This window comes from Monodon monoceros, unplaced genomic scaffold (assembly GCF_005190385.1).
Source record: "Monodon monoceros isolate NGI ecotype Baffin Bay Population unplaced genomic scaffold, NGI_Narwhal_1 Super_Scaffold_18, whole genome shotgun sequence".
Lineage (NCBI taxonomy): Eukaryota > Metazoa > Chordata > Mammalia > Artiodactyla > Monodontidae > Monodon > Monodon monoceros.
In genome coordinates this window covers 5,181,523-5,194,618 of record NW_021703774.1, presented here as the reverse complement: position 1 = coordinate 5,194,618, position 13,096 = coordinate 5,181,523, and the positions used below count along the sequence as shown (strand labels likewise).

At 36.6% G+C, this 13,096-nt stretch overlaps 1 protein-coding gene across 1 annotated transcript in view; it reads left to right on the top strand.

The window, feature by feature from the left end:
* Positions 1 to 7,745, top strand: part of LOC114898210 (coagulation factor XIII B chain-like) — a 38,928-nt gene extending 31,183 nt beyond the window's left edge. Inside the window, exons 11-12 of the mRNA XM_029227347.1 lie at positions 6,014 to 6,224; positions 7,392 to 7,745. Of these exons, the coding sequence (XP_029083180.1) occupies positions 6,014 to 6,224; positions 7,392 to 7,425 (245 nt within the window). The 3' untranslated portion in view covers positions 7,426 to 7,745. The remainder of the gene's footprint in view (positions 1 to 6,013; positions 6,225 to 7,391) is intronic.
* Positions 7,746 to 13,096: the final 5,351 nt, after the last annotated feature.

Below are 13,096 nucleotides of genomic sequence, written 5' to 3'. Positions count from 1 at the left end.
TTGCAGTGGTAAATGGGAGTGTTTCTTAATTTCTCTTTCAGATTTTTCATCATTAGTGTATAGGAATGCAAGAGATTTCTGTTCACAAATTTTGTACCCTGCAACTTTATCAAATTCATTGATTAGCTCTAGTAGTTTTCTGGTGGCATCTTTAGGATTCTCTATGTATAGTATCATGTCATCTGCAAACAGTGACAGTTTTACTTCTTTTCCAATATGTATTCCTTTTTCTCATTTTCTTCTCTGATTGCCATGGCTAGGACTTCCAAAACTATGTTGAATAATAGTGGCGAGAGTGGACATCCTTCTCTTGTTCCTGATCTTAGAGGAAATGCTTTCAGTTTTTCACCATTGAGAATGATGTTTGCTGTGGGTTTATCGTATATGGCCTTTATTATGTTGAGGTAGGTTTGCTCTATGCCCACTTTCTGGAGCGTTTTTATCATAAATGGGTGTTGAGTTTTGTCAAAACCTTTTTCTGCATCTATTGAGATGATCATATGGTTTTTCTTCTTCAATTTGTTAATATCGTGTATCACATTGATTGATTTTCATATATTGAAGAATCCTTGCATCCCTGGTATAAATCCCACTTGATCATGGTGTGTGATCCTTTTAATGTGTTGCTGGATTCTGTTTGCTAGTATTTTGTTGAGGATTTTAAAATCTATGTACATCAGTGATACTGGGCTGTAATTTTCTTCTTTTGTAGTATCTTTGTCTGGTTTTGGTATCAGGGTGATGGTGGCCTCATAGAATGTGTTTGGGAGTGTTCCTTCCTCTGCAAATTTTCGGAAGAGTTTGAGAAGGATGGGTGTTAGCTCTTCTGTAAGTGGAGAATTCACCTGTGAAACCATCTGGTCCTGGACTTTTATTTGTTGGAAGATTTTTAATCACAGTTTCAATTTCATTACTTGTGATTGGTCTATTCATATTTTCTATTTCTTCCTAGTTCAGTCTTGGAAGGTTATACCTTTCTAATAATTTGTCCATTTCTTCCAGGTTGTCCATTTTATTGGCACAGAGTTGCTTGTCGTAGTCTCTTAGGATGCTTTGTATTTCTGCGCTGCCTGTTGTAACTTCTTTTTCATTTCTAATTTTATTGATTTGAGCCCTCGCCCTCTTTTTCTTGATGAGTCTGGTTAATGGTTATCAATTTTGTTTATCTTCTCAAAGAACAAGCTTATAGTTTTATTGATCTGTGCTATTGTTTTCTTTGTTTCTATTTCATTTATTTCTGCTCTGATCTTTATGATTTCTTTCCTTCTGCTAACTTTGGGTTTTGTTTGCTCTTCTTTCTCTAGTTCCTTTAGGTGAATGGTTAGATTGTTTATTTGAGATTTTTCTTGTTTCTTGAGGTAGGCTTTTATAGCTATAAACTTCCCTCTTAGAACTGCTTTTTCTGCATCCCATAGGTTTTGGATTGTCGTGTTTTCATTATCATTTGTCTCTAGGTATTTTTTGCTTTCCTCTTTCATTTCTTCAGTGATCTCTTGGTTATTTAGTAACATATTGCTTAGCCTCCATGTGTTTCTGTGTTTTTTGCTTTTTTCCCTGTAATTGATTTCTAACCTCATAGTGTTGTGGTCAGAAAAGATGCTTGATATGATTTTAATTTTCTTAAATTTACTGAGGCTTGATTTGTGACCCAAGATGTGATCTATCCTGGAGAATGTTCCGTGCGCACTTGAGAAGAAAGTGTAATCTTCTGGTTTTGGGTGGAATGTTCTATAAATATCAATTAAATCTGCCTGGTCTATTGTGTCATTTAAAGCTTGTGTTTCCTTGTTAATTTTCTGTTTGGATGATCTTTCCATTGGTGTAAGTGAGGTGTTAAAGTCCCCACTATTATTCTGTTACTGTTGATTTCCTCTTTTATAGCTGTTAGCCATTGCCTTATGTATTGAGGTGCTCCTATGTTGGGTGCATATATATTTATAATTGTTATATCTTCTTCTTGGATTGATCCCTTGATCACTATGTAGTGTCCTTCCTTGTCTCTTGTAACATTCTTTATTTTAAAGTCTATTTTATCTGATATGAGTATTGCTACTCCAGCTTTCTTTTGATTTCCATTTGCATGGAATATATTTTTCCATCCCTTCACTTTTAGTCTGAATGTGTCCCTAGGTCTGAAGTGGGTCTCTTGTAGACAGCATATAGATGAGTCTTGTATTTGTATCCATTCAGCAAGCCTGTGTCTTTTGGTTGGAGCATTTAATCCATTCACGTTTAAGGTAATTATCGATATGTATGTTTCTATGACCATTTTCTTAATTGTTTGGGTTTGTTTTTGTAGGTCCTTTTCTTCTCTTGTGTTTCCCACTTAGAGAAGTTCCTTTAGCATTTGTTGTAGAGCTGGTTTGTTTCTGCTGAGTTCTCTTAGCTTTTGATTGTCTGTAAAGCTTTTGATTTCTCTGTCGAATCTGAATGAGATCCTTGCCGGGTAGAGTAATCTTGGTTGTAGGTTCTTCCCTTTCACCACTTTAAGTATATCATGCCACTCCCTTCTGGCTTGTAGAGTTTCTGCTGAGAAGTCAACTGTTAACCTTATGGGAGTTCCCTTGTATGTTATTTGTTGTTTTTCCCTTGCTGCTTTCAATAATTTTTCTTTTTTTTAAATTTTTGCCAATTTGATTACTATGTGTCTCGGCATGTTTCTCCTTGGGTTTTTCCTGTATGGGACTCTCTGAGCTTCCTGGATTTGGTTGACTATTCCTTTCCCATGTTAGGGAAGTTTTCAACTATAATCTCTTCAAATGTTTTCTCGGGTCCTTTCTCTTTCTCTTCTCCTTCTGGGACCCCTGTAATGTGAATGTTGTTGCGTTTAATGTTGTCCCAGGCGTCTCATAGGCTGCCTTTATTTCTTTTCATTCTTTTTTCTTTATTCTGTTCCACAGCCGTGAATTCCATCATTCTGTCTTCCAGGTCACTTATCCGTTCTTCTGCCTCAGTTATTCTGCTATTGATTCCTTCTAGTGTAGTTTTCATTTCAGTTATTGTATTGTTCATCTCTGTTTATTTGTTCTTTAATTCTTGTAGATCTTTGTTAAACATTTCTTTCATCTTCTAGATCTTTGCCTCCATTCTTTTTCCGACGTCCTGGATCATCTTCACTATCATTATTCTGAATTCTTTTTCTGGAAAGTTGCCTATCTCCACTTCATTTAGTTGTTTTTCTGGGGTTTTATCTTGCTCCTTCAGCTGGTACATAGCCCTCTGCCTTTTCATCTTGTCTCTCTTTCTGTGAATGTGGTTTTTGTTCCACAGACTGCAGGATTGTAGTTCTTCTTGCTTCTGCTGTCTGCCCTCTGGTGGATGAGGCTATCTACCTCATCTTTTCTTGTTTTTCTCCGTTTCTCATTTATTGTATGCCTGAAAAAATTAGTTCTTTATTATTTTCTCAGTTTGTGTTTGTCTGGAAATCTCTTTTTTTTTTTCTCCTTTGAGGAATATTTTTGCCTGATATAGAATTCTAGCTTGTCCATTATTTTCTTTCAATGCTTTAAGGATGTCATTTCATCCTTTTCTGTTTTTGTACTTTTTGTTAAATAGTCAAAGACCATTTTAATAGTACTTTTTTGAAAGTAAGCATCTTTTACTCTGCTGCCTTTGAGATTCTCTTTGCCTTCTCAGTAGGTTATTTTGGTTGGACATAGATGTTGGTTTCTTTGTGCATTTTATTCTCCTAGTTGGTAGGACTTCTTGAATCTGTGACTTGATATCTTTCATAGGTTTTGGAAATGTTTGGCTAATGTCTTTTCAAATATTTTTAACATTTTCTCTTTTCACTCTTTCTGTGATTCCATAAAACACATGTTACATCTTTTTCCAGTGTCCCCTGTCTCTTAAAATCAATATTTTCTTTTCTTTTATCTTCTCATTGTTTCAGTTTGGTAATTCTCTGCTGATATATTTTCCAGTTCATGAATCCTCTCTTTAGATGTGTACAATCTGCTTTAAACTTGTATACTGAGTTCTCAATTTCAACTATTATCTTTGCATTTCTAGAATATCCATTTCATATTTTTTTGTAGATTTGAGTTGTCTGATGAAAGACTTCATCTTAACATCTATTTCTTGACCATATTAGTCGCAATTATTTATTTTTAACTCCTTGTCTGCAAATTCCAATATCTGGATCATCTGTAAGCTATATCTATTTTCTAGATCCATTTCTTGCTATTTCTGTTAATGGTTGATTGAATATCAAATATTCATGTGTGGATAAAATTTTAGGATCTTGAGACAATGATGCCGTCTTATTCCAGACAATACTCATCCCATCTTCTGGCTGATAGTGTAGGGAAATTTATTCTCTATTCAGTGAGAGACAAAGCTTTCTCTAAGCTTATTTTCAGAACTTTGTTTGCTCCTGCTCATAGAATGTACCCTGCAGGGTTCTTCACTAGAGTTTGGTGTGTATACCAAGGTCCCCCTTCCTGCCTGGCTCTGATATTCCTGGGAGATGGCCACTGCTCACTGTAGCTTTCCATTCACTTCAAACTGAGCTCCTCATTCTCTCTCTGCACAATCAAGAATAGGCAGATGCCCCCCTGGCAAAGCCAGGGCAGAGTATCAAGCTCATTTCATCATACCTCCCATCTCTCTGGGCTCTGACACGTCAAGTCCTGGCTGTCTTGGCTGACCCACTTTTCTATCCTCAACCCCGTGGGATTTCCAGCAGCTCTTCTGGCTCTGTGTTTGTCGCTGGCCCATCTGTATCTAGTCTCTCAGCTTGCGCTGAAAATCAACAAAGCCCCAAGAGAAAAATGGCACAGAATGTGGAACTCATCTGAATGGGCTTTTACCAGACCCTTAGCCTCTGGAGTACTGCCTGCCTTGAAAATTCTCTGATCCCTTGAAATACTTGCTTTGGGTCTGTTTTCAGAGTTTCTAGTTCTTAGTAGAAGTGCTGGTCTGATATAGGTTACTCTGTCATGGTTGAGAGCAGAAGTTCCGTGAAACAATTTTGAACTCGTTTTAATTTAAATTGCATGTTTTGTAGAACATTCTAAACAATAGTACCATTTGACCTCATTTTCAAAACTATTTTTCAGTGACTATAAAGATCCTGTTAGACTCTTTCTAATCATTCCTGTCATTTGTTTTCTATCTATAGCATTTCTAGGATGACATCTGACACACAGGCCTTCACTTGAGAACGACTGAATAAAGAAGTATTTTAGCGTGTCAGTTGTATGATTCATTTGCTCTGTTAGCAACTCTGGACCTTTTTATTTATCTCAGAAGCAACTGCTTGGTGCTCAGTCATCCAGGAGGCAAATATGAACACAAGCAGCCCCATTTTCTGACATGATTTGACATTTGGTATTTTAAAAATACCAATGTTTTTATCAAGGAAAAGAAACCAGAGAAGTTTGTTGGGTATCCTAGTTCTTAAGTTTTTATTTTGTTTTGTTTTAATGCATAAGGAGAAGGACACAATAATACTGTCAATGCTTAAAATTTAAAGCATCTCAATCCAATCTTAATAATCCTTAATAACTGAAATTTAAAAGAGAAGAAACTGTTAATTACTTTGGATATACTTTATACATCAGGTCATAAATTCTGAGTCAGTGTCGAGACTCTAGCTTGTTTCTACATTTCCATAAAATATTATCTATCCAACCATCAATGGTTTGTCTCATGGGTGTTTTATTTGCACTTTCTGAAGAAAAAAGAAAAAGAACACTATTTCAATGACTATTATTAACTATTAATGTTTTTTAAAAAACACCTTTTTTGCCTTCTGTCTTTGCAAATCTTAATGGCAAAAAGCTCAGTAACTGGCAGGACATACCCTTTTTCCAAATTCAGGGCAACAGAGATAAATGGCAGGCTGTTTTCTGTGAGCTTTGAACATATTTTCTGACTTGAATATGAATTCTAACTTACTTGCTGCTCTAATGCCTGGGAATTTTAAGGTTATTATGAGAAAGCAACACAATGGTTCCCGTTAATACTGAGAGGTATCAAGATAGTTTTCTTGGTTTTTTATTTTTTTCAGAACCTTGCACATTATCTTTTGATACAATGGAAAGTAATAATTTGCTCCTGAAATGGAGTTTTGACAATAGGCCATATATCTTGCACGGCGAGTATATTGAGTTTCTTTGTAAGAGAGATACTTACATTGAGTTTCCTATTATCGGATCGGAATTGAGAGTGCAATGTGACAGAGGGCAGTTAAAATATCCAAGATGTATTCAAAGAGAAAGGTAAGGAGAGGCTTGTACCTGCAACTATTTTTTTTTCTGTTCAGGTTGTTATTCATGAGATTCATTATGTTATAAATTTCAGAAACATTAGGTTCTACAACAGTCCTACTTTATGGTCATTATAAAGGGGAAAAAAATCACGTTGTCTTTATTTTTTTAAACCAAGCCAACTCCTAGACGTATTAACTAATTCAACAAGCTTTCTGAGTGGTCTAAAGTCAAAGCACTGTTTGCTATTTGATATTTGTGACTCTTTGGCAATCGGGTAAATAAATCAATTTGAGCAATATTTAAATGTGGAAAATTAACCTACATGTCCTGAGATAAGAGAAAATCACATTTTCTCCCATTTCTCATTAGAAGTTCGTAATAATGATGGGAAACACAGTTGTACAAACTTGATACTGAGGGAAGAGCATGTCAATAACAAAGATTAAAATTATGGTATTTGTTTTCAGGAACACGGTTCTATATAAGAATTTGGAAGTTATTTCTGAAGTGTTTTCTCATATAGCAATTTTTAAAATATATTTTCTACTACTTGATCAATGGAAAACAATCCTGTTCTTTTCTTAGAGAAATGTTAAAAGAATGCAATAAAATAATGTAATTCATTTTATTGGGTCAGAGTTTTGCCCCCTTTGAAGATACAGTATAAAATGGGAATTATACTCTAGGTTCAACTAAGAACATTTTTAAATGACTTAAAAGTGCATGTGGTACTCTTCTAATGGTTATAAAGAATGAGATGTATGAACTACATAAGGACAGTTTTTTAGATACTTGGAACATTCTAGAAAAAAATTCATAAGACACACACAAGTGGAAAACTTTTTTATTTTTAATTGCAGTGAATATCAGAGTAGAAAAATGTATGTGCTATTTAAATTTTTTATTATATCTTGCATTTCCTATTTCTAAGAGAAAAAGGAATAAGTAACTTAGATAAAAAATTGTAGAAAATGGTGTTAGTGTAGTTAACGACATTGAGTTTTTAAAAAGAAATTGGTGGTATAATTTACCAGGGATGGTTACTTGCTTTTATCAGTACCTCATTAAAACAAGGACCAGTTATATGAAATATTGAAGGGCTAAGACTGTAATAAATACTTGACCAGAAATGATGCTTATTTCAACCCCCACCTTCTCTCTTTTTTTCTTATCAAGGATGTTGTCTTATCAAGAACCCTTAAGAACATGAAAATGAATGGCAAAAAGAAGAATAACATTTTTGACACATCATAAAATCCTTTATAAAACATAATTGTTAGAAGAAAAATGTTGAATTAAAAACCTCTGATTTTTTACTTGCATGAAGATTTGAATCTAAACTGTTTACGCTGGACATTTTCTTTATTTATAAATAAAAGCTACACATGCTATTGTTTCACTTCTGGTTTGGATGACTTGACATGTGACCTCTTCTTTGATGCATGTCTTTCATCTATTAAAACATCAATCTGCACATCAAAATATTTCTGGTTCCTAATGCCAGTTCACTGGACTATATTGTCTTCAATATATGTGCAAAAATTCACACGTCTTTAATCGTCTTTGTTAATATCAGGGTTTTCTGTTACTTTGAGTTCAATATTTATTCAAAAGAACCAGCCACACTAGAGCTGAGAAACTATACATCATGTTAGAGGATTTACTTTATTAAATGAGCCGAGACTGCCCTTCAGACTTTTTAAGTGTAAAGAACTTTTAAAATTAACTGTACTGTTAGCTACCATTTGTTAATAATCAAATGGTTTGTGAATTAGTGAACCTTCCACATGTTTAAATGTTGCCCAAAGAACACAGCTATGAAAAAGAACAACCCTTACTATTTTTATATTATACACCGTCAATTTTTTTCTTAGATCGGGTAATTAATGGAATCATGCAGATTCTGAAAAATAAAACCTGAAGTCAGAGAGACCTGCAAGCACCAAAAAAAGGGTGTGTCAGTAATACTAGGACCTGTCAGAGGCCTGACCTGAAATACTGCGTTGTCACTTTTCAGTGTGAAAGAGAGTTACCCAGTTGTTATTACGGCTCATTCATAAGCACTACCTGGTTCTAGTACCCTTGTTAGGACCGGTTGTTGTTCCCAGAACAGCACATTTTTCCTCCCTAGAAGGTCTTCAGTTCTTCTAACGCAAGACCTTATTTTCCCAGTATGATGGCATTCTTCAAACCCCAATGTACAATTCCTGCTCCTGGGCTATGAGAGCTTCTCTGGAAATGAAGCCACACCAGGACTTAGCTCTGTGGATTAAACATGAATTCATTTAATGTTCAAGCATGTATGTTTTAGAACTGTCCTTCCTTGAGTTCATATGCATTATTTCAATTAATCTCCAAGAGTAGTTTTTCACAGTGGATCTCATAAAATTGAAATTTGACTGAAATATCAATAGGAAAGTATTCATCCTTTCCAATTAATTCGACCAGTCCATTAAGAAATGATACTGATCAGGTGTGGTGTCCCAGGAATCATGTTAGGTAACGCAGGATTCAGAGATGAATAAAATTCAGCTCATTATTTCAAGGAACTCACAATAAGGAACTACTTAGTTTAGGAAAAGAGTTAAACTTGTATTATTGGTCATAAAGTCTGATGCCTGGGGGCAGGCACAACACGTGGATGGGTGAAGCAGGTCTAGTGGTATTTCTGGGGAACTGCTCACAGCATGCTCTCTTTAACCTGGGTAGCTTGCTAGCTTCCTGATTTTAGTTTTTAAATGAGGGTTTCTGCATTTTAAAAGTAATTTAGCAATGGTACATACAGTTTTGTAAGCTGAAAAAAGGTATTAATCTTTTTCCATTAATTCATCAATGAATCCATTTATAAATGATGTTGAGTACCTGCTTTTCCCAGGAAACAGAATTTTCGCTCAAGGAGGATAATTGTCATGGGGGAATATTGTATCTATCCAGTATTGCCATATCTTCTGATTTGTTAATTGTGAAATCTACTGATTTTTATATGGCGGGGTGCCTAAAAAAATCTGTGACTCACATCGTGGCTCATTAGCAGCCAATTTGTAAACTCCAAATGCTAAAGCAATAAAAGTGTGAAAAGTGCAGCGATGGAGCATGTAAAAGGAGTGGCATTGAGGAAGCAGTAATTAACTTTTTTGGTATTAACTGGGCTGTAGGAAGATTCCTGGAAAAAGTTAAGTTTACAAGACTAGGGAAGACATTCCAAGTAGAAGGAATGGCACACACAGAATCAAATACTGAGCACACACTATGTGCCAGGCCTGAGGCTCCACACTGGAGGTAAAGCACTGAATAGGACACGTTGTTTCTGCTGTTAGGAGCTTGTGCTCCAGGTAGATAAGAAAGATATTAAACAAATCATTACAAGATGTGGTGTGTCAGGAAAGATCCTGTCTTAGGCAGCAAAGACCAGGAGGGACAACCTAGGCCTGGATGCCCAAGAAAGGCTCCTCTGAGGAGGTAATACGGAGGCTGAGGTTTGAAAGGAGAAAAGAAAGCATTTCAGGTAGAGGAAAGAACACGTGAAAACAGCAAAGAGCATGGTGTTTCCAAGAAGCTAATAAAAATGCATACTGGATTAAGCGGAAAGGAGGGAAGGAGAGAGTAGAGGAAGGCATTTGTCCGCCAAATTAAAGATGCCGGAAGTCAGTGACTGAAATGAGATGCTTACAGTGTTTTTTTTTTTAAAAAAGAAAAAAGATGGTTCTGAGAAACCTAGGGCCAGGACAGGAGTAAAGATGCAGATGTAGAGAATGGACTTGAGGACACAGGGAGGGGGAAGGGAAAGCTGGGACGAAATGAGAGAGTGGCATGGATATATATACACTACCAAACGTAAAATAGATAGCTAGTGGGAAGCAGTTGCATAGCACAGGGAGATCAGCTTGGTGCTTTGTGACCACCTAGAGGGGTGGGATAGGGAGGGTGGGAGGGAGGGAGACGCAAGAGGGAAGAGATATGGGGATATGTGTATATGTATAACTGATTCACTTTGTTATAAAGCAGAAACTAACAACACACCACTGTAAAGCAATTATACTCCAATAAAGATTTAAAAAAAAAAAGAAGAGTAAGAAGATGAGCAGAGCTATCAACAGACCCTGGGGTTTAGAAAACCGAACAGTGGTTTTCAGAGTCTGTAAGAGAACAGGAAACTCTAGGGCCTTGAAAAATAAGAGTAGGTGAGAAGTAGACATAGACTAGCCTGCCTAGGGACCGAAATCCATCTCGAAACTGTCTCAACCTAAATTGGATAAAGGTGATGTGAGGTAGCTGGTGTTTCTAGCCTAGTTGTCAGCTGGGAGCACAATAAACTCTCTGTGGAGAAGATGACATCATTCACAACCTTGCATTGTATCTGAGTTTTCACATTTAATGTCCTCAATTAATTTTTTTTTTTTTTTTTTTTTTTGCGGTACGCGGGCCTCTCGCTGTTGTGGCCCCTCCCACCGCGAAGCACAGGCTCCGGACGCGCAGGCTCAGCGGCCATGGCTCACGGGCCCAGCCGCATCCGCGGCATGTGGGATGTTCCCGGACCAGGGCACGAACCCGTGTCCCCTGCATCGGCAGGCGGACTCCCAACCACTGCGCCACCAGGGAAGCCCTCAATTAATTTTTTAAAAGTAAAATTGTATTTTTTTTTAAGGAGAATACAACAGATGATAAACAACCTCTTCAACTTCTGCTATGAATACGCACAAGTAAAATTCTAAGAGATAAGAACTATAAGCTCTGAACAAAAGCCAAACTAACCCCCAACCCAAAACAGAAAACCAAATACATGGATGCACAGAATGGAAAATAGCAGATTGTGGACGGGAGGATTCAGCTCAAAAAAGGTAATGGAGCTAGTTCTCTCAGGCAGTAACCCATTTTTACAGGTTACTGCCTGAGAGAAGTCTGCAATCAACACGTTTGCAATGGAGTTAAACCTTGGACTAAAAGAAAAAGCCCACAGTATTCTAGCCAGAGGTACCAGTGAAGCGGGTGTGGGGCAGTCACATCCACTGAGAAAGGAGGCGGACGGGTAGATCAGACTAGTGAGAGCAAAGAGAGGGCCCCAAATTTCGTGTGTAAATTCTACATAAATCTCCAAATGACTCTTGGATATCTATGTATTGGGCAAATTCAAAGTAACTCAGATAAGAATAAAAAATAATTGAAATAAGATTTGAGCTGCCACCCCAAAATCAGTGTTCAGCTTGAGCCGACCAAGTTGTTAAAAACGTTATTTTTTGGAGGACTAGAAGAGAATCCAGAGTCTCCACAATATAACATTCAATATGTCTAGGATACAAGACAAAATTATGTGATATACAAACAGAAGAATGTGGTCCAGACACACTCACGGAGGTTGTTGAAGAGCAAACACCTGCATGCTGAGAGCGAGGCTACAAATCAGGATGGATTTTCACTCGAAAGCTGACTGGGTGTGAGGGAAGCAGATCACTGCTACCTGTCCAGTAGGTCAGCACTTATTTTAGAGCAGATAGAAACATACATGGAATTGAAAGATCTTGTAGGAAAGTGGCCATGGAACCCAGACAGCCTCAGAAAGAGAGTAACAGTAGAAGGAAGACACTGAGTAACCTATGTCTTTAATAACGTTGTTAAGGTGAATATAAATGTCACCGGACTGTTCTTCAAATGTACCTCAGTAAAGATCCATCACAATTACTGATGGCAGGAAGAGCCTGTTTCTAATACTCCAACAATGTTCAGCAGGTATGAAAATTAATGATGCTTTGGCAAAGCAAGGGCAAAGTTTAGATCAAGTTTCATTTTGGTCTCATTTAGATAATTCAAAATAAACCATCACTATTCCAAATACAAAAGGTATCTGCAGTAATAATGGAATATTATTCATAGAATAAAACTCTACTCTCTAAGACTGGTTTCTGAAATAGGCTTCTGTATAAGTGGAGAAAAAAAGGGTCCATAATTTATGCAAGGTGCAGAAGCACTGCTTTATGTAGACCCCCCTTAAGTATTCCTAGAAATAAGCAGGTTTTGGACTATTTCCTTCTTCCTTTACATAGGTTGGAAATTTTTACACACACCCACAAATACACACGCCCTCAAATGAAAATTGTAAGTAAATATTCATCTGCATTACTCTTACCTCCTGTGAGGAGGTTATAAGCAAAGTATTTTCATGGGAATTCTTCCTTTGTTGAAAGCAGAACTACAATAGTTTATCATTCTTTCTTTATACCAAGAAACAGTGGCAGCTGAACAATATTAAAATTAAAAGCAAGCCTGTTAGCAAGCTTAGCTACTAGCAACAAGTGATCCAAAAGACAGTATTTTCTTTATCCGCAAAGATTTTTAAATGCACTAGGCTTTCATTGCTACAATGAAAAATTAGAAGTTATAAAGATAAGAAACCTGGAAAAAAATCACCTATTGAGAAAAATTCAACAATTTTGCATAACAGATTGCACAATGTGAATTTCTTCCTCTCAGGCATTAAGCCAAAATATGGTATGGGTAACAAGCTATATATTAGGGATAGATAAAATTTTCCAAGGTTGTAAAAGTATGGATTATTTTTTTTTTTTTGCGAAAATCATAACTATGTAACTTTATATATGTATACATTTAAAATTAAATTAGGTACTTTCCTGGCGGTCCAGTGGTTAAGACTCTGCGCTTCCACTGCAGGGGACACGGGTTCGATCCCTGGTTGGGAACTGAACTAAGATCCCACATGCCTTGCAACACGGCCAAAAAAACCAAAACCAAACCAAAAACAAAACAACCAAAAAACCCCACTAAATTAAAAATGACACTCTATGGTTATAATGACATCTACTGGAAATCTGGGTTAATTACAGACAAGAAGGTGAATAAAATTCACCTAACTTCACCAGTAATAAACT